The sequence below is a fragment of the Nipponia nippon genome, unplaced genomic scaffold, assembly GCF_047370975.1.
Source record: "Nipponia nippon isolate SJK-2023a ecotype South Korea unplaced genomic scaffold, ASM4737097v1 scaffold_27, whole genome shotgun sequence".
NCBI classification, from domain to species: Eukaryota; Metazoa; Chordata; class Aves; order Pelecaniformes; family Threskiornithidae; genus Nipponia; species Nipponia nippon.
This window is the reverse complement of record NW_028262344.1, coordinates 5327424-5352674: the sequence shown is the minus strand read 5'-3', so window position 1 is coordinate 5352674 and position 25251 is coordinate 5327424. Positions and strand designations below refer to the sequence as shown.

At 59.2% G+C, this 25251-nt stretch overlaps 1 protein-coding gene across 3 annotated transcripts; it reads left to right on the top strand.

The window, feature by feature from the left end:
• The first annotated feature begins 1186 nt into the window (after positions 1-1186).
• TET3 (tet methylcytosine dioxygenase 3) lies at positions 1187-23108 on the top strand. 3 transcript variants are annotated; one of them, XM_087763070.1, is made up of 11 exons: positions 1187-1376; positions 1830-1950; positions 13173-15399; positions 17620-17710; positions 18159-18252; positions 18691-18899; positions 19031-19181; positions 19666-19755; positions 19876-20013; positions 20433-20769; positions 21148-23108. In XM_087763070.1, exons 3-11 carry the CDS (start codon positions 13218-13220, stop codon positions 22866-22868), a joined length of 5013 nt encoding a protein of 1670 aa, XP_087619196.1. In that variant the 5' UTR covers positions 1187-1376; positions 1830-1950; positions 13173-13217; the 3' UTR covers positions 22869-23108. The 3 variants fall into 3 exon arrangements, with proteins under 3 accessions (XP_087619196.1, XP_087619198.1, XP_087619195.1); XM_087763072.1 differs by lacking the exon at positions 1830-1950 and having other exon boundaries at positions 13177-15399; XM_087763069.1 differs by lacking the exon at positions 1830-1950.
• Positions 23109-25251: the final 2143 nt, after the last annotated feature.

Here is a 25251-nt window from a genome sequence, read left to right as displayed (position 1 = left end):
TTCAGCATCTGGTTTATCCATCCCTCTGGGCATTACATGGGCCTGGGGCTCCTTGGGTCGCTCCGTCTGCTGCAAATCCCTTTGGAAAACAGTTTTTACCAGGATGCTCCTGGGAAATCTTTGGGACCTTGGAGTTTGTAGAAATTTTGCTGGTGATTTGGCTGGGAATAGGCTTGGAAAGCTCCAAAGCTGGAGCATCCCAGGAGCATCACCTCTAAGCCCTGGATGGGGAAGGCTTTGGGGGAATTTGCTTTCCCGCTCCCCTTTTTCCTCCCCCCCCAATACACGTGCGCATCGTGCGCATCCTGCCGAGAAGCTGGAAAAGCGGGAGCTGATTCCATCAGGGCTGTTTTAAGGAATCCAGCCCTGGCTTAACCCTTTCACCGGCCCATTCCCACTGCTTTTCTCATGGGAAAATGCCCCCCCCCTTTTCTCATTGGGGCCCAGATTTTGGGGAGAAAGGGGCAGCCGGGAGACATGTGGGTTCTTGTGCAGGATTTAAACCTCACAAAGCTCTGATGTCCCCAAATTAACAACGTCCCCAAATTAATGAGGGCCCCAAATTAACGAGGGTGCTGGGGGTTTAATGTCAGGAAAATATTTTGGTGGAGAGGCAAAGCGTGGTTTTGGGGATCCCCTGGCTGCTATAGGGGGGGGGTCCGGCCCCTGCGTGTTGCTGTTCCCACCCCCCAGCGTGGGCTGCTGCCTCAGTTTACCGGGGGGGGGACGACACACGACGGGGGTTTGGGGGTCCTGTTACCCAATTTTTTGGGGGTGAGGGGGGAGCGGCAGCGGCGGGGCCGGGGGGGGGAGTCGCGGCGTGGAGAGGAGGCGCCTCCCCTGCGTGTCCGTGTCCGTGCCCGTGTGTCCGTGTGTCCGTCTGCCCGCCCGTCCCCCCCCCCCCTCCCCCCGCTCCTGCGCAGCGGCCGGGATCGGCTCGCGGCCCCGGCGGGGGGAGCGGGCGGGCGGTGTCGGGCTGCGTGGGGAAGGGGGTACGCGCGTGGAGGGGGGGGGAGCTGCACGGAGGGGGAAGGAGGAGGAAGGGGAAGGAGGGGAAGGGGAAGGGGAAGGGGAAGGGGAAGAAGAAGAAGAAGAAGAAGGAGAAGGAGAAGGAGAAGAAGGAGAAGAAGGAGAAGGAGGAGGAGGAGGAGGAGGAGGAGGAGGAGCAGGAGCAGGAGCAGGAGCAGGAGCAGGAGCAGGAGCAGGAGCAGCGGGGGGAAGAAGAGATGCGCCGGTCAAACACCCCCCTGGCTGCAGCAGGGCGGCGGTGAGGGAGCGCGGAGGAGAGGGAGACAAGATGGCTTCCTCCTGAGGGCCGGATCCGTGCCGGGGCCCGGCGGGGGCTGCGCGAGGGCAGCGGCGGGGGGAGCGGCGAGGTAAGTCCCCCCCCCCCAATACACCCCCCTGCATCCCCCCCGTGCACCCTCCCGGACATGCAGCTCCAGGGGCGGGCCGGGGTGTGTGTGAAGCCCCCCCCCCGCGGTGTTTGCGCGTGTTTTGCGGCCCCGCGGGCGCGGATGAGCCGCGGCGGGCGCGGAGGCGCGGCGGGGCCGGGAGGACAAAGCGGCGGGGCCGGGGGGGGCACACGCAGCGCCCGGCCGGGCCCCGGCTCTGCCCCGCTCCCCTGTTGGCTGATTTTTGACTATTTTCCCTCTTTTATCCCTTTTCTTTCTCTCCAGCAGCTGGAGTGGGGGCAGATGGGGGGGGAGAAAGCCCTAACGTGACCCCCCCCTTCTATCTTTATTACCCCATTGCTTTTCAGCTTTTTAAAAATATTATTTTTATTAATCCTCTCCCCTCCCTCCATCCTCTAAATGTGCTGAGCTCAGAGGTACGGCGGGTGATGCTAACAAGGGCAATGAGGCTCCCCTGGCGTGACGTCACCCTGACGTAACCTGGCCGCTGGCAGCTGTCATCCCTCGCCGTGACGAGGACACGGGGTCCAGCGAGGTCAGCCCCCCCGCTTTTCGTCACACCGCTAATAACGGGGGTAGGATGGAGGTAGGGAGAAAAGGCGGCTTGTCCTCCCCGGGGAGGGTCTCATTCACCATCCAAGGCAGTGATTTGGGTTATCCCAGTGCCAAGAGCAGCATGGTTTGGCGGCAGGCAGGATCTGACCAGCTGTGGATGCTGGTGGCATCGGGGGACATCCCCGAGGTCAGGGAGAGCGTGCCAAAATGCGTGGCCGCCCCGAAGTTTTGAGTCCGTGGTGAGTGGCTTTGGCACCATGTGTTTTCGAGGGATAGGGATGCTTCAGATCTCGCACCCGGAATGCGCCGGCGCGTGCACCCGCCTGCCCGCCAACGCTGGAGCCGCCTCCGGATCCGCTGATGCTTTGCAAAATAAGATCCCTTCATAGGCGCTGGGGTGCCAGGATGCGGCGAGTGCCGGTGCGGCCCCGCGGTTGCATCATGCTGGGGAGGGATGGGCAGCGCCGGAGCAGAGTCCTCGCAGGTTGTTACAGTGGCCCCGTAAACGAGCCCCGCTCTTGGTCTTTGGCACCTAATTAGCTGTGACGAGGTTTGGTTTTCAGATTACTGACCTGGACCCTTTATCGCAGGTAATTAAGGGGAGAGGTGGCTCGGAGGAGGAGCCAATGGGACCTTGGGAAAGCAAAACGTGTGTCCCCCCCAGCCTTTCTTGGTGGGGCTTTGCTGGCCCCACCGGGGACGGGAATGGCGAAGCGGTGACACGGTGCTTCTGGGACACACAGTTGTGCTTCAGCTGTGTCCCAAAAAGCTTTTCTGGGGGTGTCCCCCATGCTGGCATGCTGGGAGTGAGCTCTTCCCACAGCACTGGGGTCCCTGGTCCTCTGCCTGCATGTGCTGGCGTCCCCGGTCCCTGTCCCCGTGGCATCAGGGTCCTCGGTCTGCTGCCCGCATGTGTTGGGGTCCCCAGTCCCTGTCCCCATGTCATCAGGGTCCCTGGTCCTCTGCCTGCATGTGCTGGCGTCCCCGGTCCCTGTCCCTGTGGCATCAGGGTCCTCAGTCCGCTGCCTGCATGTGTTGGGGTCCCCGGTCTCTGCCCCATGGTGTCAGGGTCCCCGGTCCCCTGCCCACGTGTGCTGGGGTGCCTGGTTCCCATCCCTGTGGTGCTGTGCATGTGCTGGGGTCCCCAGTCCCTGTCCCTGTGGCACTGGCATATTTGGATTCCTGCCTGCATGTGCCAGGGTCCCCGGTCACCATCCCCACAGCATCAGGGTCCCTGGTCCCCTGCCTGTGTGTGCTGGGGTCTCTGGTCCCCATCCATGTGGCATCAGGGTCCTCAGTCCCCTGCCTATGTGTGCCAGGGTCCCCTGTCCCTATGGCATTGTGTGTCCCTGTCCCCATAGCATCGGAGTTCCTGACCCCCTGCCTACGTGTGCTGGAGTTCCCCAGTCCCCATCCCCACTGCATCAGGGTCCTTGGTCCCCTGCCTGTGTGTGCCAGTGTCCCCATCCCTATGGCAGTGGTGTCCCTTGTCCCCTGCCTGTGCATGCTGGGGTCCCTGCTCCTTGTTTTTGCAGCATTGGGGTCCCCGCTCCCCTCCCTGCATGTGTGGGGGTCCCTAGTCCCCATCCCCGTGCCATCAGGGTCCCCAGCCCCCTACCTGTGTGTGCTGGCCTCCCTTGTCCTTGTCCCTGTGACATTGGGGTCCTCATTCCCCTGCCTGCATGTGCTGGCATCCCCGGCCCCCGTTCCTATGGCAGTGGGGTCCCCATTCCCTGCCCACGCGTGCCGGGGTCCCCGCTGCGGCCCTCGCTCCACGTGCGTGCAGGGAGCTTTTCTAACAGGATGGCAACGAAGGGGCCAGTGCTGAAGCCCACTGTCCCTGTCCCCTTGCTGTCCCCACCACGGCTCGGGATGCAGGCTGGGATGAGAGCGATGCACCCCAAACCCAGCCCTTCTGGGGACTGGTCCCCCTTCTCCCTTCCTCTGCCAGCTCTTTAATCTCACTTGCTTTGAGCTCAGTGCAAGAGGGTGCCAGACCATTTTTGAGGATGAAAGAGCTTTTTTTTTTCTCCCCCCTCTCCCCGGGCCGGCATCCAAAGGGAGATGAAATGAAATGGGAAGAGGCTGGAGGTGAAACAGCTGCGATCAGCTCTGTCCCCGCTCCACATCTGCCCGCCACACCACTGCCAGCTCTGCAAACTGAGCTCAACCCCAATTTTCTCCTCTCTTCCGGGGCCAAAACCCCATTTCCATGGGAGCTGGGATGCTTGGTGGTGGCGGGACAGGGCTGGCAGCGTGCAGGCAGCGGGGATTTGCAGGCAGGGTTCTGCCGGGTTGTCGGAGGGAGTCGTGTCATGGGGACAATGCGGCATGTTTGTTTTATACAGCTAAAATGGCAGTTCTTAAGTGGAAAAAAAAAAAAGAGAGAGAAGTGCTTCTGCACATCCAGTCACCGCATCTTTTGATTAAATGAGATTTTGCTGTTGAATGGGGGAGCTGGGGACCACGAGCTCCCGAGCCTGCAATTTCCATTGCAGCCAAATGAGGGGGAAAAAAAACCTCGATCCACCCCAAGCCCTGAAAATGCTGTAAAAAAACTGGATTGGAACAAGTTGTAACTGCTGCAGTCATCAGCACGGAGGCTGGGGGATGCTGTGTAATGGCTGGAGGGTTCGTCACCGCAGAGCTGGTGGCCACTGGTGGCACGGCCCCGGTCACTGCAGCCCCCTGCTTCCCAGCCTGGCCGAAATGGATGGAACAGCATCCTGGGAGCTGTGGCCCGTTGCAAATGCTGTGCTGGAAGGCGATGGGATGCAGGAGGGGGATGAGCAGCAACAGGGCGAGGGGCTTTAAAGACCCTGAGCCTCTTACAGACCCCAGTTGGTGTTGCAGTTGAAGCCATTGCATTTAAGGCCATGGTACTTAAAGCCGTAGCATATAACACCGTTGCATTTAAGCCATTGCACTTAACACCATTGCATCTAAAGCTGTTGCACTTAAAAGCTGTTCCATCTAACGCCGTTGCATCTAACACCATTGCATTTAAAGCCATTGCATTTAAGCCATTGCACTTAATGCCATTGCATTTAAAGCCCTTGCACTTAAAGCCCTTGCACGTAAAGCTGCACCAATTAAAGCCATCGCGACACAAGCCTTTGCAGCAGGGCCGATTTCTCCCGCCCATGCCGGGTGCCTCGCTGAGCCTTCCCGGTTGGGATGCCAGCGTGAAGGCAGTGGCTGCCTGTCCCTTGCCTGTCCCCGTGCTCCTTGCCTGCAGCCGCTGGCAGCCAGTGCTGCCGGCCGGAGCACGCTGCCTGCCTGCACGTGGCTTTTTTTAGGTTTACAAACATGACGGCCCCATGCATGTGCCGCTTCCCCCCCTCCTTCCCCGTGAGTCATCAACCCTGTCACCGGGCCGGGGAAGCCAGAGGTGGCGTCAGCGCATCCCCCACGGCACTGATGACCCCAGTGGGGGGAAAAAAAGCAAAATCAGATTTTTTTTTTTTTCCCCTTTTTTATCATTCCCATTCCTCTTTTGGCGAGTGAGATGCAGAGGATGTGGATGGCGACTGCGGCAGCCGTCCCAGCTCGCGGGTGGTCCATGATGGGGTGTTTTCGGAGAGGACCACAGCACCGGTTGGAGGGTGGGAGAGCTGGAATACCGCTGGCTTCCTTGCCCAGCCAGTGGCCGTGTTTCAGTAGCCTTGGATTCAAAGCGATGCTGATTGGCACGGTTTTGGGGATGGGTGAGGTTTTTGGGGGGCAAAGCCAGTGAAACCCCAAAATGTAGGGAGAGGTGCTGGCAAAAGCCTCACTGTGTGGCTCCCTGGGGCCCAGCAGTGCCGGTGCTGTGGCTGCCAGTGAGTGTGGAGGTGTCGAAGCCCCTGCGGCTGAGCTCATCGCCGGTTGGCGTCAGGGCTGAGGTGGCTGCGGTGACTCAGCAGCACTGGCACTGACTCAGCAGCACCAGCCCCCGGGGGAGGCAGCCGGGATGGGGGGGCTTTAAATTTTGGTGGAGAAAAAGGGGATTTTTTTTTTGTACAGTGTGCTGCAAAATGGTTTTGCCGGTGCCAAGCTGGTGTTGTGCCGCCAGCACGCGTTTTCCACCCTGTGCGTCTTCCTCCGGCCTTCAGAGAAGGGATTTCATCCAGAGGGCTCGCGTCTCCCACCCGCTGCAAGATGCTTTTCCCCATGGGGGACAGGTCGCGGCAGTGAAACCAGCTCCAGGTTTGGCAGAGCCGGCGTTTTCCCTGCTCCCAGACGGGGCAGGGCCGGGCTCCCACTCATCTCCCAGCTCCTGCCCGCCGGCCATCGTGCCGCCGACTTGTTTGTGCTTGCCAGGTGGGAGGGTGGTGGCGTGCACGGTTCTCCTCCTCCTCCTCCTACTCCTCTGCTGAAAGGTCGGGCTGTGCGGCACGGCAGTGGCGGCACGAGGAGCCCCCACGTCTGGGGACGACGACCGCAGCATCCCCCAGGTACGATGGGATGGGGATGGGCTGGAGGGGAGCCGAGCACCCATGGATGCTGGGTGGCACATCCTCAACTTGCACCCGGGGGCCAGGGGCCTGCGGAGACCCCCCCCGGCTTGAACCAGTGGGGCAAAGCCTTGAAAACTGGGGTGCAGTTTGGTTGGTGCATGGGTGCAAGGCGGCTTTCCTCCTCGCTCCCCAAAAACCAGCTTTTCCTCCCCCTGATTTGCAACTCAAAGCAATCAGGCAGGGTGGAAATGTCCCCACAGAGGGGGGGTGGTGGGGCCGGGAGGGGACCAAGCCCTGTCCCTCGGGGGACGCTGGCAGCGGGGCTGCGAAATCCGGCCCAGCCCCATGGGGGCGGCTGGGCTGGGGCTGGGCGAGAGGCGAGGCGAGGCCCCGAGCCTTTCTCCTGTGGCCCATGCGCTTCCCCCTTCCTTCTTGCTTCCCAGGTGGGTCTTTTTTCCTTCCTGACCCTGTCTCCTTCCTCCCCGTCCTCTTCCCCTTCTTCCCCTTGTTTCCCTTCCTCCCCATCTTCCTTTTCTTCCCCTCCTTCTCCATCTCCTTTCTCCCCTCCTTCCCCTTTCTCCCCATTTCTCCCCATCCCCTTCGCTTTCCTCACTTTCTCCTTCCCTTTCTCCATCCCCTTCCCCATCTCCATCCCCATCTTTCCCATGCCCTTCTTCCCGTTCCCTTTCTCCTTCCCTTTTCTCCCTATCCCCTTCTTCCCCTTCTTCTCCCCCTATCCCCTTCTTCCTCTTCCCCTTCTTCCCCTGCCCTTTTCCCTTCTTCTTCCCCTTCCTCCCCATCCCCTCCTTCCTTCCCCTTCCCCAGGGACAGAGCAGGCACCGCTCCCCTGCTGTGCCGCCGCTCCCCACCAGCCAGCGATTTGGCTTTGCCCAGCCAGCCCCGGAGCCAATCTGGTAGCTGAGCACCGGCACGAGAGGAGCCAGCTGTGTTTGAGGAAAAAACTGCTCCAAGCAACAAAAATAGCACTGTGTGTTTTTTTTCCTTCTTTTCCCTTTCAAGAGCTCGGCTCCCTCCCTGCCCAGCCAGAGCCGGCAGCCTGACACGGCTCCGTGCCGTGCCAAGCCTTTCCCCCTGCCCACGCCAACTGGCGGCTCCTGGCTCGGCTCTGCGCCGCAGTGGGAAGGCACGCCGTAGTGGGAGCACACGCTGTGGCTTGGCTGCGGCAGCTTGCTTCCCAAAAGCTGCTCTGGTGGGAGCATCCGCTGGGATATTGCTCACCTGGCCCTGGTGCTGAGCATCCCTGCTCCAAACATCCCTTCCCTGAGCATCTTCACCCGAGCGTCCCTGCTCTGAACATTCCTGCTCCAAGCATCCCTTCCCTGAGCGTCCCAACCCCGAGCATCTTCACCCAAGCGTCCTGACCCCAAGCATCCCGACCCTAAGCATCCCGACCCTGAGCATTCTTGCCCTGAGCATCCCGATCCTGAGCATCCCTTCCCGGAGCATCCCTGTCCCAAACATTCCTGCCCTGAGCATTCCTGCTCTGGTCCCTCCAAAAGGGAAAACTGTTTTCCTGAAGGAAATGAGGAGGATGGAGATGGGAACAAATTTTTTTCCACCTGGAAAAAAAATCCCCCATCTCCCTCGGAAGCTCCTGGCGCTGGTGGGATGCCGGTGTAGGAGCCGGGAGCAGGACTATATCGCGTTCAACTGGCTTGTCATACCCCAGTGAGAAGGAAAAGGGGGTGAAATAATTGCCCCAGCACCATCCGAAGCGGGGTTATGGCTATGGGTGTCCCCGAAAGTGCTCTTGGGGCTCTTGTAAAGTAGAGCCAGGCTTCCTGCGGCGTAAATCAGCTCAGCTCTCTCAGCATCAGCGCTATTCCGGCTTTTCTCCGGGCTAAATGAGGACAGTGAGCAGCTCAGACCCAGTGCCGGGGTCAGCTGGGGCCATGGAAACAGCTTGGAAAACAAGGCGGGAGAAGCAGCCGTGGCCGCCCACGGTGCCGGGAGGCAGCGGGGCCGTGAGCCTGCACGGTGGGTACCCTGGCTGGGGGGGAGCCAGGGGCTGTCATGGGTCCGGCTTGGCGCTTGGGCTTCCCAAATTTCCTTTATTTTCCATTTTTGGGGGCGTTGAGCATGAATTTAGGGCATCCACGCCATGCGGCTCCTCTCCAGCATCCCCCCTGCTGGTACCCGGGGACTGCAGCGGTGGTTTGGGACTGGGAGGGGTTTTTTTCCATCTCTTGGGGTCCACCGAGGTGAGGTGGTGCCTCCCAGGAGCATCAGTCCCTGGGGTGGGGGCATGTGTGTGATTTTGGCAGCATCCCCTTCCCCGGCAAAGCCCTTCGGTGGCACCGGCTGGGCGGTTTGTTATTGTAGGGTCTCCCACACTCAGGGATGCTCAGGGCTTCCCCCCAGCAGTGCCCCCCAACCCACCCTCCCGGTGGAGGATCCCCGGGGCTGTTGCCAGAGGAGGAAAACCACAAGCCGAGTGCCGGGGCTGGCCGGGCCCCACTGGCGTGGCATGGGGCTGGCAGCCAAGCTGCCTCCTGCCTCTTGGCTGGCCCGTGCCGCTGGCTGGCAGCGACACCCGCTGACCTCCCAAACACCCCGCCGTGCCCTCGCCACAGCCCCGGCACGCGGCGTTGTGTGTCCCCCTGCCGCCCAGATCCCACTGGGAAAGGCTGAGCATCCCCGCCGGCATGGTCCAGCCTTCCGCTTTCCTCCGGCTCCCAAATTCTGCACTTTTAATAAAATTGAGCACTTTTTGCAGCGGGACGACACCAAGTGGCGTCTTCCAAGCTGCTTTGCGTGCACCGAGTTGCTCCATTCTCTGCACCTGAGCCATTTGGCTCCTGCCAAGGGATTTAATAACCCCCCAAAACATTTATACAGTGGAACTTTTGGGGTCCCGGCGGGGGCGAGTGGATGTTTTGGAGGACAAGTGATGTAAAACCTGTTCCCCTGTTGGCTCTGGGTGGGTTTAGTTCATTTTTCTTACAGCCCAGCAGGGAGGTTGAAAGTAATAATTTGAAATATAGATATATAGACTATAGGATATGTAGACTGCTGGCCATGTAGGGTTGTTGGATATATAGGTTGCTGGATATATAGTTCTGCTGGATATATGGGATTGCAGAATATATAAGTTTCTGCATATAATGAGTTGCTGGATATATAGGGTTACTGGATATATAAGGCTGCTGGATGTATAGGATTGCTGATTATATAGGGCTGCTGGATATGTAGACTGCTAGATGTGTAGGGATGCTGGATATATAGACTGCTGGCTATATAGGGTTGGTGGACGTATAGGTCACTGGGTATATAGGGTTGCTGGGTATATAGGACTGGGTATTTAGGGTTGCTGAGTGTTTAGGGTTGCTGGATATATAGGTCCGCTGGATATATGGGATTGCAGAATATATAAGTTGCTGGATATAATGTGTTGCTGGATGTATGAGGTTACTGGATATGCAGGTTGCTGGATGTATAAGATTGCTGATTATATAGGGCTGCTGGATATATAGGGCTGTCGAATATATAAGATTGAAGGATATATAGGGTTGCTGGATATATAGGGCTGCTGGATATATAAGGTGGTTGAATATATAAGATTGCTGGATATATAGGTTGCTGATTATATAGGGTTGCTGGATATATAGGGTTGTTAGATATATAGGGTTGTTAGATACATAAGATTGCTGAATATGCAGGTTGTTGGATATATGGGTCACTGTATCTGTAGGGCAGCGGGATCTATAGGGCCGCTGCCAGCGGGGCCTGTGGTTCCCCACTGGAGCCAGCGTTGCTGTGGCCGTCCCTCCCCGCCAGGTCGCGGGGCTGGGGTCCCCCCCGCGTCCCCCCGTGGGGTGTCGAGGCGCCTTTTGGGCCTGGCCAGCACCGGCAGGCCGTGGGGCCCTCTGCCATCCGTCCGTCCGTCCCTACGTGCGCGCGGCGCTGGGGCTAATGGCTCCTCCAGCTGGTTTTGCAGGGGGCGGGGAGGGCTGGGATGGCTGGGGCTTGAACAACTCATTTCGTCTTTCCTCCCCAATGGTCTTGCCATCGCCTCCAGCTTCGCCTCCCGCCCCGCACACGTAAGTGCTGCCCGGCCAGAGCCGTACCCGAATCCGGCACCGTGCCTCCGCCGGGGCTCCCCCCCGGCACTCGCCAGGTTATAAACGGCTCTGAACTATTCCCAGGGAGTGCAGCCCAGGCTGGAAACCCTCCAAGCTGGGCTCTGCGTGTGTGGTTATTTTTTTTTCTCCCTTCCCTCTGTTTAAGGCATTTAAAACAGGGGGAAAAATAAAAAAAAAAGAGGAAAAATAGATTAAAAAAATGTTTTCATCCTCAGGGGGATTTTTCCGCTTTTATAGCACCCAGAGGATGCAGAAGGGACCATGCAGGAGCTGAGCAGCCGAGCTAACCTGAACTGAAGCGCTTGGTTTTCTCTTTATTTTAATTTATTTCCCTACCCCCTCCCCAACTTTTATTCTTTCCTGGGGCGAATGGAAGGAGGTTTGGGCAGGCAGCACTTTTTTCCGGAGGAATAGGTGCCCACGGTGGTGAATGCTGCCGGAGCAGGTCAGGATGGGGGGGAAGGGGGATCAATTTTTGGGGAGAAGCCGCGAGGTCTTTCCATCTCCCAGCCTGTGGGGCCGGGAACAAAAGGAGCTGGATGAGAAAGCCAGGAAAAAAATAATTATATTTTATATATATATTTTTTTTTCCTCTCCCCACTGATTTGGGGAAGGTTGTAGCTTTCGGATTAACTCTTTAGGAGCAGCGGGGGATGCTCACTCCTGCCTTGTGTTCACAGGGTGAACTATTTTCCTGCATCCCCAGCCTGGGTCGATAACCAGGTTTATGGGATGGAGCAGCCCAAGGTGCTGGCCCGGCCCGGCGGCTGGTTTTTGGGGCTTCCCCTGCCCTTATCCAGCAGGTTCCCCTCCCCGCACCAGGTAAACCCTTGGGACCGGTGTCTGCTCCCCACCCAGAGAAAAACAGGTTTGTCATCATTTCTCTGGGCTGATGTCACCGCTGCGATGCCAGGGACACTTTGGGGGATGAGTGTGTCCTCCCAAGGACTTGGAGAGAGCTCGGGGCATTTTTCTCCCTGCCACCATGTGCCGCTTGGGAAAAATCCTTTTGGCTGGGGAGGAGGAGGAGGAGGAAGAAGATGACGGTGCAGGAAGGACAGGCGAGGCTGTTTCTTCCTTGGTTTGCAAAGGAGAGCGGAGGCGGTATGTTGTCCCCACCCTGCCCGGGGTGCCATTTTGCCGGTGCACAGCACAAACCTGTGGCAAAGCACTTGCTCCCCAGACCTGATGGACTGGTCCCATCGCTTGCGGCTGCATCGCTTGGTTCCAGGGATGCTGCAAAGGGACCGAAGCCGGAGCCCCTATAAAGCTGCGGCAGCATTGGGGTGAGCCCTGTGCTGGAGCGGGGCTGTGGTGATTTGCACCGGTGCTGTGCTCCCCTGGGAGTTTTCACCCCCGGCGAGGGGGCATTTTTGGGATATTATCATCCTGGGAGTGGTTTCTCCCCAGTTTTGCTGGGGTTTCTACGCAGTCAGCAGCGTGCTTATCATCTCCAGCATAGAAACCAGCCACGCTCAAGCATGCAGCTTCTCTCACCCTCTCACCCCGAAGGACGCCCATGCGGAAGCCGTGGGGCTGGTGGCTGAAGGGTTAAATGTGGCTCCACCACCACCAACCGCACACTGACAGCTTGCTCCAACACCAAGCTGTGACTCTGGGTCTCCCTTTGAGTCTGGGCTGCGGATCCTCCCCACGAGCTGGTGCCGGCACCGTCCGGAGGCAGGAAGCTCTGCCCACAGCCTTTGCTTGCTTTTTCATATTTTTTCCCAGTGAACTTTGCTGTATTTTTAGCTTGCAGGAAGCTCCCCCGGTTATCGGCAAACTACTAAATACGCTGCCAGCGCCCAGCGTCCCTGGCCACTGGAGCACTAAAATCCATGCCGCCAAGGGGGGAGAGTCACAGAGCACAGAAAGACCCCTCTCATCCCTGGCAAAACCCCTTGGAGGGTCTTAACTGGGGCATGCAAACCCAGATGCTGGGGTGATGGACGCCCTGGGTGCCGCTGTGTCTCATCGGCGGGAAAGGCTCTAATGGTTTTGGTCTCTTCTTGGCACGCTGCCGGTTTTCTGGACGCTGGTGCTGTAGCTCGGCGTTGCCGGGGGCCCTGGCCAGCCGTGTTGATACAGACGCCGGGTTATTTGAGGTGAAAGCATCCCCGCGCCGCCCCTGGCACCAGCGTAGCCAACTCGCCGGCTTCCTGCCATGCTGCGGCCTCTGGCGAAGGATGGCTGCTTCCAGCCAGGATGTTTGCTTTGGGCATGGGTCCAAAAAATCCCCCTTTTCTCCCTGTGCCACTTCCTTCGCCGGTGCAAACTGTGTCACCGGAGCTGGGGACGCCCTCCCCGTCCCACTCCACTGCGTCTTGCTGTCGGCGGGTGATGGAAATCCCGAACCGTTCCGTGAGCAATTTCGAAAGCGGGTGGTGGGGTGGAGATGTGGGCGGCGCGGGGCCGACATGGTAGAAAGCGGCCGCCTTTTGAGCTGAGCTGCTCCTTGCGCAAACAGGCAAAACCCCACGTAGTTTTGCCAGTGGTGATTATTTTTTTGCGTGGCTCATTTGCATCTTCATCATCTGGGTCAGAAAGAGAGATGGGGAAAGGGGAGAATAAAAATAAAGAGGGAGAAAATAGGGTGGGGGATGATGGCACGTGGGTTGTGGCAGGGGATGCTCACGTCTTTCCTCTCTCCCTCCTCGCAGACAGGTTCGGCGGGCGACTCGGTTGATGGACCCAGCAGAAGCCAAATGGAAGAAGGGCCAGTTAATTATGTCGAAGAAAGGCAGCTGAATGAGGGCAGCGGGCTCAGCCTGGCGAATGGGGGCCGGCTGGAGGCAGGGTGCACCGCGCTGATGGAGCCAAGCGGCTGGTTGCCGGGCCAGCCACCTGCTGCTGGTAAAGCCCACTTGGAAGACGTCAGGAACCTGGTGGCCTTTTCAGCGGTGGCCGAAGCCGTTTCCTCCTACCGGCTACTGTCCCCGGGTTCGCCATCACTGCTGTATGAGAAGTTTGACTCGGAGATGAGCCAGGGCAGGCTGAGCGCAGCGGACGGCGTGCCGCGAGGGGAGGACCTGCACGCCCTCAAGGCTGCCCTGGCTTTGGCCAAGCACGGTGTGAAGCCCCCCAACTGCAACTGCGACGGCCCCGAGTGCCCCGACTACCTGGAATGGCTGGAGCAGAAGATCAAGACAGCTCTTGGTGAAGAGCCGGCGTCACTGCGACCCCATGCCGCTGCCACCAACCCCCCGCCTCCCCCCCAGGAAGGTGCTATCGACCCCCAGCTGGTGCCTGAGACCGTCGAGCCATGCCCACCCGATGGCCTCCCCTTTTCCCAAAGCGCATTGACCATCGCCAAGGAGAAGAACATCAGCCTGCAGACCGCCATAGCCATCGAAGCCCTGACGCAGCTCTCAGCCACTCTCCCTCAGCCCGCCGGCGATGGCCAACCCTCCCCGCCACCGCCCCCACCACCCCCTGCCGCCCCCTTTGGCCCCGGCCCCCTCGCCCCGCCAGGGGCTGTGTGGCAGCAAGGGGATGAGCCCTGTTATCCGCCAGAGCCGGGAGCAGTGCCGGAGCCATTTTTCGGCACAGCGCCTCCCCGGGGGGGCTTCGTGGCGGCATGGGGGCTGGAGGCCAAGGGGGCGGCGGGGGCCGGAGACCCCATGGCGGAGCTGGAGCAGCTGCTGGGTAATGCCGACGACTACATCAAGGCAGCTTTCAAGAGACCTGAAGTGACGGCTGGCAAAGCAACTGCGCCTAAAATGGAGCCCCCCGAACGAGTGCCCGGCAAGGATGCGCCGGGCGGACCCTGTTTGCCACCGGCACCACCAGAGCCTGACCTGCATAAGAAGACGCAACTGGTCCTGCAGCAGCATCTCCACCACAAGCGCAGCCTCTTCCTCGAGCAAAGCCTGGCAGCGGCAGTGGTGGCACCCCCAGATCAGCCAAGCAGCTGGTGGGCTCCCAGCGCCCCGGCCATGCCCCCCAAGCCCTTTGAAAAGCAGGCCAAAGAGAAGAAGAAGAAAACGCTGCCTGAAAAGCCCACCCCGGCCAAACCGCTCCGTAAGCAAGTGCAGATCAAGAAGGCGAAGCAGAAGGACTCACAGCCGCTCTTCCTGCCCCTCTGGCAGATCAGCCTGGAGGGGTTTCGGGCGCCCGCCGAACCCCCCACCGAAGAGATGCAAACTGAACTGCCGCCACTGCCTGCCTTCCCGCTCCAGCCTCTTGCACTACCCCTGCCCGCCACTTGCCCCCCACCGCCGAACCCCCTCGACGGTGGCCCCCCAGCTCCCGACTCTCAGGAAAGGGGTGCCCCCAGGGGGGGCCCCCAAAATCAACTGGTGCCGGCAGGCTCGACCTGCTCAGAGGAAGCGCCTGCCGCCCCCCTGCCGGCCGCCCTGACCCCCATCGTGGTGGATGACAAGCTGGAAGAGCTCATCCGGCAATTTGAAGCTGAATTCGGGGAGAATTTCAACCTGCAGCCCCCCGAGACACCCGCCCCGCTCGCCCCCAGGCCTGCCGAGCTGCCGGGGGGGCCGGCACCAGCCCCGCAAGTGCCCCCCGCCGCTGCTGCCACTGCCCTGGCTTCAAGCAGTGCTCCCCAAGCCGGACCCAAAAGCTTTTCGTTCTCGCCGGGGAAGGGTCCACTTTCAGAGCCCCCTTTCACTGCCCGATCCCCCAAACAGATCAAAATCGAGTCTTCTGGTGCTATCACCGTGGTGTCGACCACGTGCTTTTACTCTGAGGAAAGCCAAAACCCGGACGCGGATGACGCCGACGGGACACCCACCAAGGACGAGGTGCCGCTGACACCGACCCTGAGCGGCTTTTTGGAATCACCGCTGAAATACCTGGACACACCAACCAAAAGCCTCCTGGACACGCCGGCCAAGCGGGCGCAAGCGGAGTTCCCCACCTGCGACTGCGTTGGTGAGTGAGCGGCCGTGCCGGGGGATTACCAGGGTGGTGGTGAGCCTTGGCGTGGCATTTCGAGGAGGTGGCTTTGCGTGGTGGGATTGCCCGGGATAAATAATGGAGCAATGCCGCCGCGCCGGCAAAGCCCCTGTTTTTTGGGGGGATGCAGCACTTGCATGGCAAAACCCTGATGCTGCGGAGCCGTCTTCTGCTTTCTCTTCTCCCGTCTTATTTTTACGGTCGGACAGCAAACGCCGAGCGACCGCCGCGTCACTGTGGGGGTGGCACCGATGCTGACCTGGCTGTGCCGGCATGGGTTGGAAGAGCTGCAAAACCAAAGGGGTGTTGGGTTTTGCCACTGCTTAACCTCTCAGCTAAATCCCATAGAGGGGCCCACAGTTGTGCCAGTGCCAAAACCTGCCTAAAACCCAGCTCACCTGGTTGTTCCTGCTATTTTAAGCGAAATTAGCTGGTTTGGGTTACTCCAGGTAACCCAAACTTTGACTTGGCATGCCCGGTTATGCCCGGAGCTGTATTTGCTGCTGGGATGCTGGGTTTTTCGGTGGCCAATCCTACCAGGATGCATTGAAAAGGCTTCAAACTCTTGGATTTGTGGGTTTTTTTTGTGTTTTTTTTTGGTGTGTGTTGGCATTTGTTAGACTTTGCAGCAAGTGCTAGAAATTTCCCACCCAGTCCCCGCGGTCCAACTCCATCCAAGCACTGAGAGCTGGATCTTCCCTCCCCAAAATTTAGACTGGAGCTGTGCTCTCCCCTGGGAGGAGCAGGGTGAGGATTTGGGGCATCCAGCTGGAAAAATAAACCCTCGTGCCACTGGGAGAGGTGGCCTCAGCCTAAGCACAAGCTGCACTTTATTAGCGGGGCTTATGATTATTTATTTATTTGCTTGTAAATGGCAGCAGTAATTAGCCCAAACAGCACCGAGCGAATGAAAGGCTTTTCTGGAGCTGCTCGAACTGATCTCGGAGTTTTGCCCCGCGGTGCCAGGAAAAGATTCAGGTTGCTTTTTCTTTTGCAGCATGGTTTAGAGGCTGGGAGATGGGGGGATTCCCCCCCTGCCACCTCTCTCCATTTTCTCAAGGAAAAGCTGTGAGAGAAAGCAATTAAGTAGGAGTCGGGGCTTGGTGCTTTATTAGGTGCCTGTGCTGTTAGACGCTGTAATAAAATCAGCCTTCGCTGCGTGTCCCGTATTGATCTCTGGACAGCTGCAGCCCAGCTGAGCCCGGCTTTCTCCTCGCCCTGGCGCCCAGCCAGTTAGACATGACGGGAATGAAAATCAGGGAGATGAGAGCAGAGAGATGGAAAGACAGATCAGACCCGGCTGCTGTGCTGGATGCATCCCACCTGGCAGTGTCTGAGCATCCCCACGCGCTGCGGGGTCGACCCCTGCGCCACCATGGCTGCCCGGAGCATCCTTTGCTTCCTGCGCCGGCACTTTTGTGCCCTAAAAGCCCCAAGGGGTTTGCTGCTGTGGGGGGTGTGTTGCTTGCAGGGCTGTATCCCCAGCATCCTTCTCCTGTATCTTGAGCATCCTTCTCCTGTAGGCCCAGCATCCTTCAGCTTCTCTCCCACAGAGCAGCTCCTTCCTTGCACGGGCTCAGCCAGCTCAGGGCATCCCGTGAGCATCCCCAAATCCTCCAGGCAAGCCTAAAAGCAGGCAGCAGTAGTTTTCAGCCCCAAAATCATCCTGTGATGGTTTTGGCAGCGTCCAGCCAGGCCAGTCCCAGTGAGCGGGGCCAGATAGGTGCCCAGGGTGGGAGCTGGCAGGGAGCAGGGGGGCTGAGGATGAGGAGGGGGGTTTGTATGCCAAATAACCCACCACCGCTAATTGCTTCTTCTCGGCAGAGCTCATCAAAATGCACCACGCTCAAGCAGCCGGCGCAAATCCCCCGTGCCGGGATGCTCAGAGGGGCTGTGGCCCCTCAGGGAGGTTTTTGGGTCCCTGAAGGGTGCGGGTCTGAGCACCTATCCCCATGTTCCCCAGTGGCGTTTTAGTGCTGGGAGCAGAAAATGAAGAGGAGCTGCTGGGTTGTTCAGTGAACCCCTAATTGTGGTTTCCCTTCCCCAATGGTCTTAGGGGGAAACCCTGTCAAGGAACCTTTGATTTTTGGTGTAAAAGTGCTCAATTTGAGGGAATTTGGGGGTTTGGCATCCGTCGGGGCAGCTGACTGAGGTGCAAATCCCCAAATCTCTGTCCCCCACTTTCTGCCTCTGCAGAGCAAATCGTGGAGAAGGACGAGGGGCCGTATTACACCCACCTGGGCTCGGGGCCCACCGTGGCGTCCATCAGGGAGCTCATGGAGGAGCGGTAAGGGTCCTTGCCTCATACTGTCCCGTCCTGGGGGGCCGTGAGGCTGAGCGGGGTCCTGTGAGGGTGAGTGGGGGCCCGTGGGGTCTTGTGAAGGGGAGTGGGGTCCTGTGAAGGTGGATGGGGTCCCATGAGGGCGAATGGTGTCCCATGAGGATGAGCATGGGCTCACGAGGGTGAGTGGGGTCCCATGGGGTCCTGTGAAGGTGAGTCGCATCTTGTGAGGGTGAGCGGAGGCTCCTGAGAGTGAGTGGGGGCCTGTGAGGGCGAGTGGGGGCTCATGAGGGGTCCTGTGAGGGCAAGTGGGGTCCCATGAGGGCACGTGGGGTCCAGTGAGGGTGAGTGGGGTCCTGTGAGGTGAGTGGGGCTCGTGAGGGGCCCATGAGGGCAAGCAGGGAACTCATGAGCATGATGGGGGTGAACGGCACTGACGCCCATCCCCTGGCAGGTACGGAGAGAAGGGCAAGGCCATCCGCATCGAGAAGGTCATCTACACGGGGAAGGAGGGGAAGAGCTCCCGGGGCTGCCCCATTGCCAAGTGGGTGAGTGCCTGCGCCCCGGCTCCCATCCCCCCTCGGAGCCCTCCCTGCGGTAACGCTCCTGCCTGTCCCCTCCCTGCCTGGGGACGAGGAGGTCCCCTGCCAGCGGTGACCACAGCAGGCAGGGGCGGGACGCTTGATCTGCGGCTGGCAAGAAGGAAGTGAGAGTGGCGGCCACCCCTGGGGAAACTCCACGGGGCTTCCCAGCCTTGGCACCTGCCAAATGGCACGTCCATGCCTGCAGCCTCTGGGCTGGCACGTCCTCCCCCAGCGCCCCAAAGCCCATGGAGTTGAATGCAATCATGGGAGCCCCCACAGCTCTGCCCCCCCAGTTTCCCATGGGGTGCTGCAGAGGGCAGCCAGGACCCACTTTTGGGGTCCTCCCCATCCCAGGAGGTGTTTGCCATTGGAGTGGTCTGACTTGGCCCCTCTGTTTTCCAGGTTATCCGGAGACACAACCAAGAGGAGAAGCTGCTGTGCCTGGTGCGACACCGGGCCGGCCACCACTGCCAGAACGCCGTCATCATCATCCTGATCCTGGCCTGGGAGGGCATCCCCCGCACGCTGGGCGACATGCTGTACCAGGAGCTTACCGACACCCTCACCAAGTACGGCAACCCCACCAGCCGCCGCTGCGGCTTGAACGATGAGTAAGTCCCACTGCGCCACTGGTCCGGTTTGGGGAAACGGGGTGGGAAGGGGATGCGGGGGTCCCTCCTGTTTTCGGAGCTGCTATCACCGCACTGGTGGCTGACGCTCCTCTGCGGTGTCCCTCCCGCAGCCGGACCTGCGCGTGCCAAGGCAAGGACCCCAACACCTGTGGCGCTTCCTTCTCCTTCGGCTGCTCTTGGAGCATGTATTTTAATGGCTGCAAATACGCCCGGAGCAAAACTCCCCGCAAGTTCAGGCTGGTGGGGGACAATCCCAAAGAGGTGGGTGATGCAGGCGGAGCAGGGCAACACCAGCAGGGCTGTGGGTTTGGACCTCCTTTTACCCCCAAGCTCCAAGTTTTGCAGGGTGAAGCCTGAAAATAGGATTCCTTGTGGGATTTTTGATGAATTAGGGAGACGGGGGAAAGAAAGCCAACCTGGTAAAACTAGAGGGCAGGCTCGGCATCCCAGAGCCAGGACTTCTGGTGTGACAAGTGTCAGTACGGGGTGGCACGAATGGGGTCTCTCTAGAAACCCCAAGGAAGATGCCGGGGGCTCATGGGTCAAGCAAGCGAAAGCACAACAGATGCTGAGGCTGGAGGTTGAACGGCCAAAACCTCGCCAGGAATTTCAGCCATGTGCCTTGCATGATGAGGGACATTGTGGGAAGGGTCGGATGCCATGTGGCATTGCGGGGGCTCTGCCCCCAATTCCATCCCCGCTGCTGAAACCCCTGGGTGACATCCTCCTCTTTTCCCTACCACAGGAAGAGCTGCTCCGGAAAAGCTTTCAGGACTTGGCCACTGAGGTTGCTCCGCTTTACAAGAGGCTGGCGCCACAAGCCTACCAAAACCAGGTACTGGCCAGCTGCTCACCCTCTTTGGAGCATGCCGGCCCGGCGGCAGATAGAAACAGGTGCGGGGTGGCGGCGCATAGGAGATTTTGGATAACCGGAGCCCTCTCCTCCTTCCACCAGGTTACCAACGAGGATGTAGCAATAGACTGCCGGCTGGGCTTGAAGGAGGGGAGGCCGTTCTCAGGAGTGACGGCATGCATGGACTTCTGCGCTCATGCTCACAAAGATCAGCATAACCTCTACAACGGCTGCACGGTGGTAAGCAGGCAGCCAGCGGGGCTTTTTGGGATGCTCCCCCACCCCATTTTGGAATGCTCCTTTTTGAACCACTTGGTGCTCCTTTTCGAGCCCCGCTGTCCCCAGTCGTCCTACCTGCATGACTCCAGTGGCTGGTCCTTGGTGTTTGCACATCTCAAATGAAACCATTCAGGTCTGTGGGGTGCTGAAGCCACCCCAGGTAGATGAAAGCATGGTGTTAACGGGGACCGTGCATTTGCTTTTGCCTGACCCAGACTCTGCAGGAGGTTTCCAAATGCTGGCTGGGAACTGGTGCGGGCTGGGGGCGCCAGACTGGCGAAGCTTCACATCGATGGGGGGAATAAGGACGAGGTTTCGCCCCTGTCCTGCATGGGCCACGTCCAGCAGCATCCCGCTGATGGCACCCTGCGCTCCCCCAGGTCTGCACGCTGACAAAGGAAGACAATCGCGTGGTAGGAAAAATCCCCGAAGATGAGCAACTGCATGTCCTCCCCCTCTACAAGATGTCCAGCACGGATGAGTTTGGCAGCGAGGAGAACCAAAACGCCAAGGTGGGCAGTGGGGCCATCCAGGTGCTCACGTCCTTCCCCCGCGAGGTCCGCAAGCTGCCTGAGCCTGCCAAGTCCTGCCGGCAGAGGCAGCTGGAAGCAAAGAAAGCCGCCGCAGAGAAGAAGAAGCTGCAGAAAGAGAAGCTGATGACACCAGAGAAGATCAAGCAGGAAACGCTTGAGCTCCCCATGCTCCAGCAAAATGCAGGTAACGGGGGCAGAGCCAAAGTCCCGCTGCCCTGAGCTGTCCAGAAAGCGCGCGAGGGGATGGGGATGTGGTTGGGGGCTTTCTCGGGCTGGCGGTGTTGAGTGCTTGGCCTGTTGGGGTGCAGGATGGCTTTTCTGTGGTGCCTGTTTTTTTCCCTGTACTGAGGTGCTGTGGGGAGCTCTTGCCACAGCCCGGAGTCTGGGTGCGAATTGGTGCCAGTGCACTGGGCGATGCTGTGTGATGCTGACCTCTGCATTCAGCCAGCGAGCCCATCACCATGGGATTTTCGAGTCTGGTCAAGTTTTGGGGTCCTCGCTCCCCACCGGCAGTTTCCTTGGCTGGCAGGTCATGGGGTCTGTGTGTGTGCTGTGCCCGCAGGTATGGTGTTGAAAAGCGGGCTGCCCCCGCAGCCGCTGAAACCTTCCATCAAGGTGGAGCCGCAGAGCCATTACAACGCCTTCAAGTACAACGGCAATGCGGTGGTGGAGAGCTACTCGGTGCTGGGGAGTTGCCGGCCCTCCGACCCGTACAGCATGAACAGTGTTTACTCTTACCATTCCTACTATGCACAGCCCAATCTGCCTTCCGTGAACGGGTTTCACTCCAAGTTCGCGCTTCCCTCCTTCGGGTATTACGGCTTTTCCAGCAACCACGTGTTCCCCTCGCAGTTTCTGAATTATGGGGCACCCGAGAGGAGCGGGAGCAGCTGGGTGAGCAACAGCTACGAGAAGAAGCCTGATATCCCGGCGTTGCAGGAGAACCTCAACCACACCTACGGGAATGCTGATTTCCCTGAGCCCATCCCGCACAGCGTCCGGAGCAAAAACCATCACCAGCGCACCTATGAGCGGGCTAACCGCTATGCCAGCCAGCAGAAAGCGGCGGTGGCCGGGGCACACAGGACTAGCTCGGGCTCGGAGGAGGCGCTGCCATTTGCACAGAACTGTTTCAGCAGCCGGCCCATCAAGCAGGAGCCCCCAGACCCTCCGCCTGCCATCGAGCCCCTTCCTGGCGCGGCGGCCATGCCCGGTGCCAGCTTATCCCTGCCGGCCATCTCTGTGCGTGGTGGGGGGCCGGAGCAGCAGTGGAGCCCCTTCAAAGTGTCCCGGGGCACGTCTTCCCCTGAGAGGACTAGCATGGCAGAGGGCTCGTGGAGCGCCCTGGTGCCAGACTCGGGCGGGCGGGAGAAGCCGAGTGCCTTCGACGCCACTGCGCATTTGCCACTGCCGGAGAAGCAGTGGCCCAACGTCCTGGCGGGAGAGGTGGCGGCGGCGTGTGGCTCGGGCTTGCTGCCGAAACCATGGAGCCCCTGCAAGCTGGGGGAGGCGGCGCTGGCTGGCACGGGCACCTCGAGCCTGCTGGGGCCACTGGGTTTTGGCTCGGCCCTGCCGGGGCTGCCCAGCTTCCCTGAGGAGCCGTGGGGCTCAGTGAAGGCGGAGGAGCGGAGGACGTTGGCACCCAGCCCAGGGCTGCCGGAGAAGCCGTGGGAGGTGGTAGTGGGTGAGAAGGGAGTGGCAGGGCCCCACCGGGAGAAGCCGTGGGACCCCTTCAGCCTGGAGCAGGATCTGCCGGAGAAGGCGGTGAAGGAGGAGGAGGAGGAGGAGGAGGACGAGGAAGAGGAGGAGGAGTGGTCGGACAGCGAGCACAACTTCCTGGACGAGAACATCGGTGGGGTGGCTGTGGCACCCACCCACGGCTCCATCCTCATCGAGTGCGCCCGTCGTGAGCTCCACGCCACCACCCCGCTGAAGAAACCCAACCGCTGCCACCCCACCCGCATCTCCCTGGTCTTCTACCAACACAAGAACTTGAACCAGCCCAACCACGGCCTGGCGCTGTGGGAGGCCAAGATGAAGCAGCTGGCAGAGCGGGCTCGGGCCCGGCAAGAGGAGGCGGCGCGCCTGGGTCTCCCGCCAGATGCCAAAGCCTTCGCCAAGAAACGCAAGTGGGGCGGTGCGTTGGCGACCGAGGCGCCCAGCAAGGAGAGGAGGGACTCAGTCCCCACGCGGCAGGCGGTGGCCATCCCCACCAACTCCGCCATCACTGTGTCCTCCTACGCCTACACCAAGGTGACGGGCCCCTACAGCCGCTGGATCTGAGACGGAGGCAACCGCCGCAGCCCCATCTTACCTCAACCCTCGGCAGCGCCGGAGCCTGGCGTTGCTTCGTGGTGCTTTCTCCTCAGGCATGGGGGAGAAGAAAAAAAAATAGACAAAAACAAAGCAAAACACAACAACAAAAAAAAACCCAACCCACAGAAAGCGAACCCAACACGCACGCTCAGAAACAGCGGAGCCGGCGCGGGCGCACGCCATCAGAGAGCTGCGCTTGGCAAGGAGTCGGCAAACAAAGCAAAACTCGTTAAAAAAAAAACAAGAGTAACGATGCTGTTTGACGCTTTTCGGTAATCTCATATTTATATCTCCGCATTTTTTTAATCTAGCCTCGTGCGCCGTGCGAACGGAGGGAGAAGTTTATCGCATCCTTTCGCAAAGGAGGGGTTTTTAATTCCACTTAAAAATACCTATTTATTGGATTTTATTTTATTTTATTTTATTTTTTACTCGGACAACAATGACGAAGCCGATCTTTGAAAAAGAAGCCAACATCGAAAAAAAAACCCTAAACACAAATAAAAAACAACCCAAACACCAAACCAGCTTAAAGGCAAGAGGTGACTCGCTCCAGCTCCAATGCATGGGGGCTGGCAGGATCGTGTGCTTTACCGTCAGCTGGACACGCTGAACATCCAATTCTTTTTTTTCCCAAGGACCTAAAAATACCTATTTTGCAACTCAAGGAGTCCTTTCTTACAGTGACAGGAGACCTGCTTGTGAGCGGGATGTCCTGGGATGGCACGTCTTCACTCGGCTCCTCGCCGCCGGTGGGATCGGCTCCGCCTGGACGGAGCGAGCCAGCATCTTTCCCAGTGCTGGAGACCTCAGGATACGTCCGGGCTGGGGGCTGCCGCTGTCGGGGTGCCGCACTCAGGCTCGGACTTGGGGGCTCCTTTACCGGCAGCCCCAGGGAGAGCGACAGCAGCGGCGGCATCTCTAAAGGAGCCGACAGGACAAAAACAGAAAATAAAAAAAATACAAAAACAGGAAAAAAACACAAACCAACCCCAAACTGTGAATAGCTAGTGTTGCTCTCTGTACATCACTGTTGCTAAAGTCTGGTGCTTTCCGTCTCCGGGGGACTTTCTCCGTGCGATTGGCTCTGGGAAGAGCGAATCCCAAGACTTGGCTGGCCAAAACCTCCACCAGTCCGCCTTCCCCGCCGGCGCCGGTGAGCCGGCGAGGCAGTGAGCGCCACCAGGGCTTGGTGCTTTTTCTCTCCCCGGGTGCCATCCCTCCTTCCTACGGATCGCCATTCTTCCCGCAAAAAAAAAACCCAACAAATAACCCAACAATGACAACAACCGTGTGGTGCTTTTCAAACAATCTCAGTCGAGACTTTCTGCCCATCCCTGATGCCGAAGCCATGCCGGGATGGACGGGTGGGCAGGCGAGCTCCCCCGCGGCTCGCCAGGAGGGCGGTGTGGCCGAATCCGGGTGCCGGCGTCCCCGGGGTCGTTGCTTTTGCACTTTCAGGTGCCTTTTGGAGAGCCAGCGAGCCAGAGCCGACGCCGTCACCGTGCAGAAATTACCTTGTGTTTACTGTCACCCTCCTTCCTTGCGCACTGGCACAGATCAGCAGGATCTCGGTAAAACAGCCTGAACATTTACGTGGTCTGATTTTAAACCTGTAAATAGGGAAAGAATTTTTTTAAAAGCACTTTCACCTAGATTTAAAAATGAAAGCGAAACTTAAAAAACAACTTCCCTCTTCCCCCCCCAACAACTTGAAAGCAGTATGTTTTAAACAAGATTATTGTGGGAGAACTGTAAATACTGGCAGAATATTTAACATGCTTTGTCCGTCCTTCATAATTATTTTTTTTTTTTTAAACCGTAATCTGTAAAGTCGCGTATATTTGACAAGGAAACTCAACGAGCTATTACCGCTTTTCTTATGAATACCCAATAGCATATCAGGATTGTAAGAGTCGATGGCAAGTCAGATTTTAGGGATGCCCGCGGGCAATGCCGGTTCCAGCGTGGGGACCCGACGTGTCGATGTGGTTTGGAGGGCAAAAAGGGGACCCAGCTGATCCCCGCCAGCGGCGTTCGGCGGGGCCGGATTCGGGTGCCGGCCCCGGTTCACATCGCCCGGGGTCTGGTCTGACTGTCGTGGCGGGGGTGCCTTGCGAGCTTCGCCTGGATGGGTTTGGAGTCAGGAGGAAAAGGAGTGTGTTCGGAGAAGGCGAGGGTCCGTGTAACCTGTCTAAGTCCTGCTTCCTCGGAGGTTTTATTTTGGTGCAGGGAGGGGGTTTGGTCCGTCGCGGCGTTGGCTCCGGTGGGTTCGACCCGGGTAAGCGGGGAGATGCCGGCGCCGCGGGTCGGGGAGCGAGAACTGCTGCAGTCTCACGTTTTTACACTA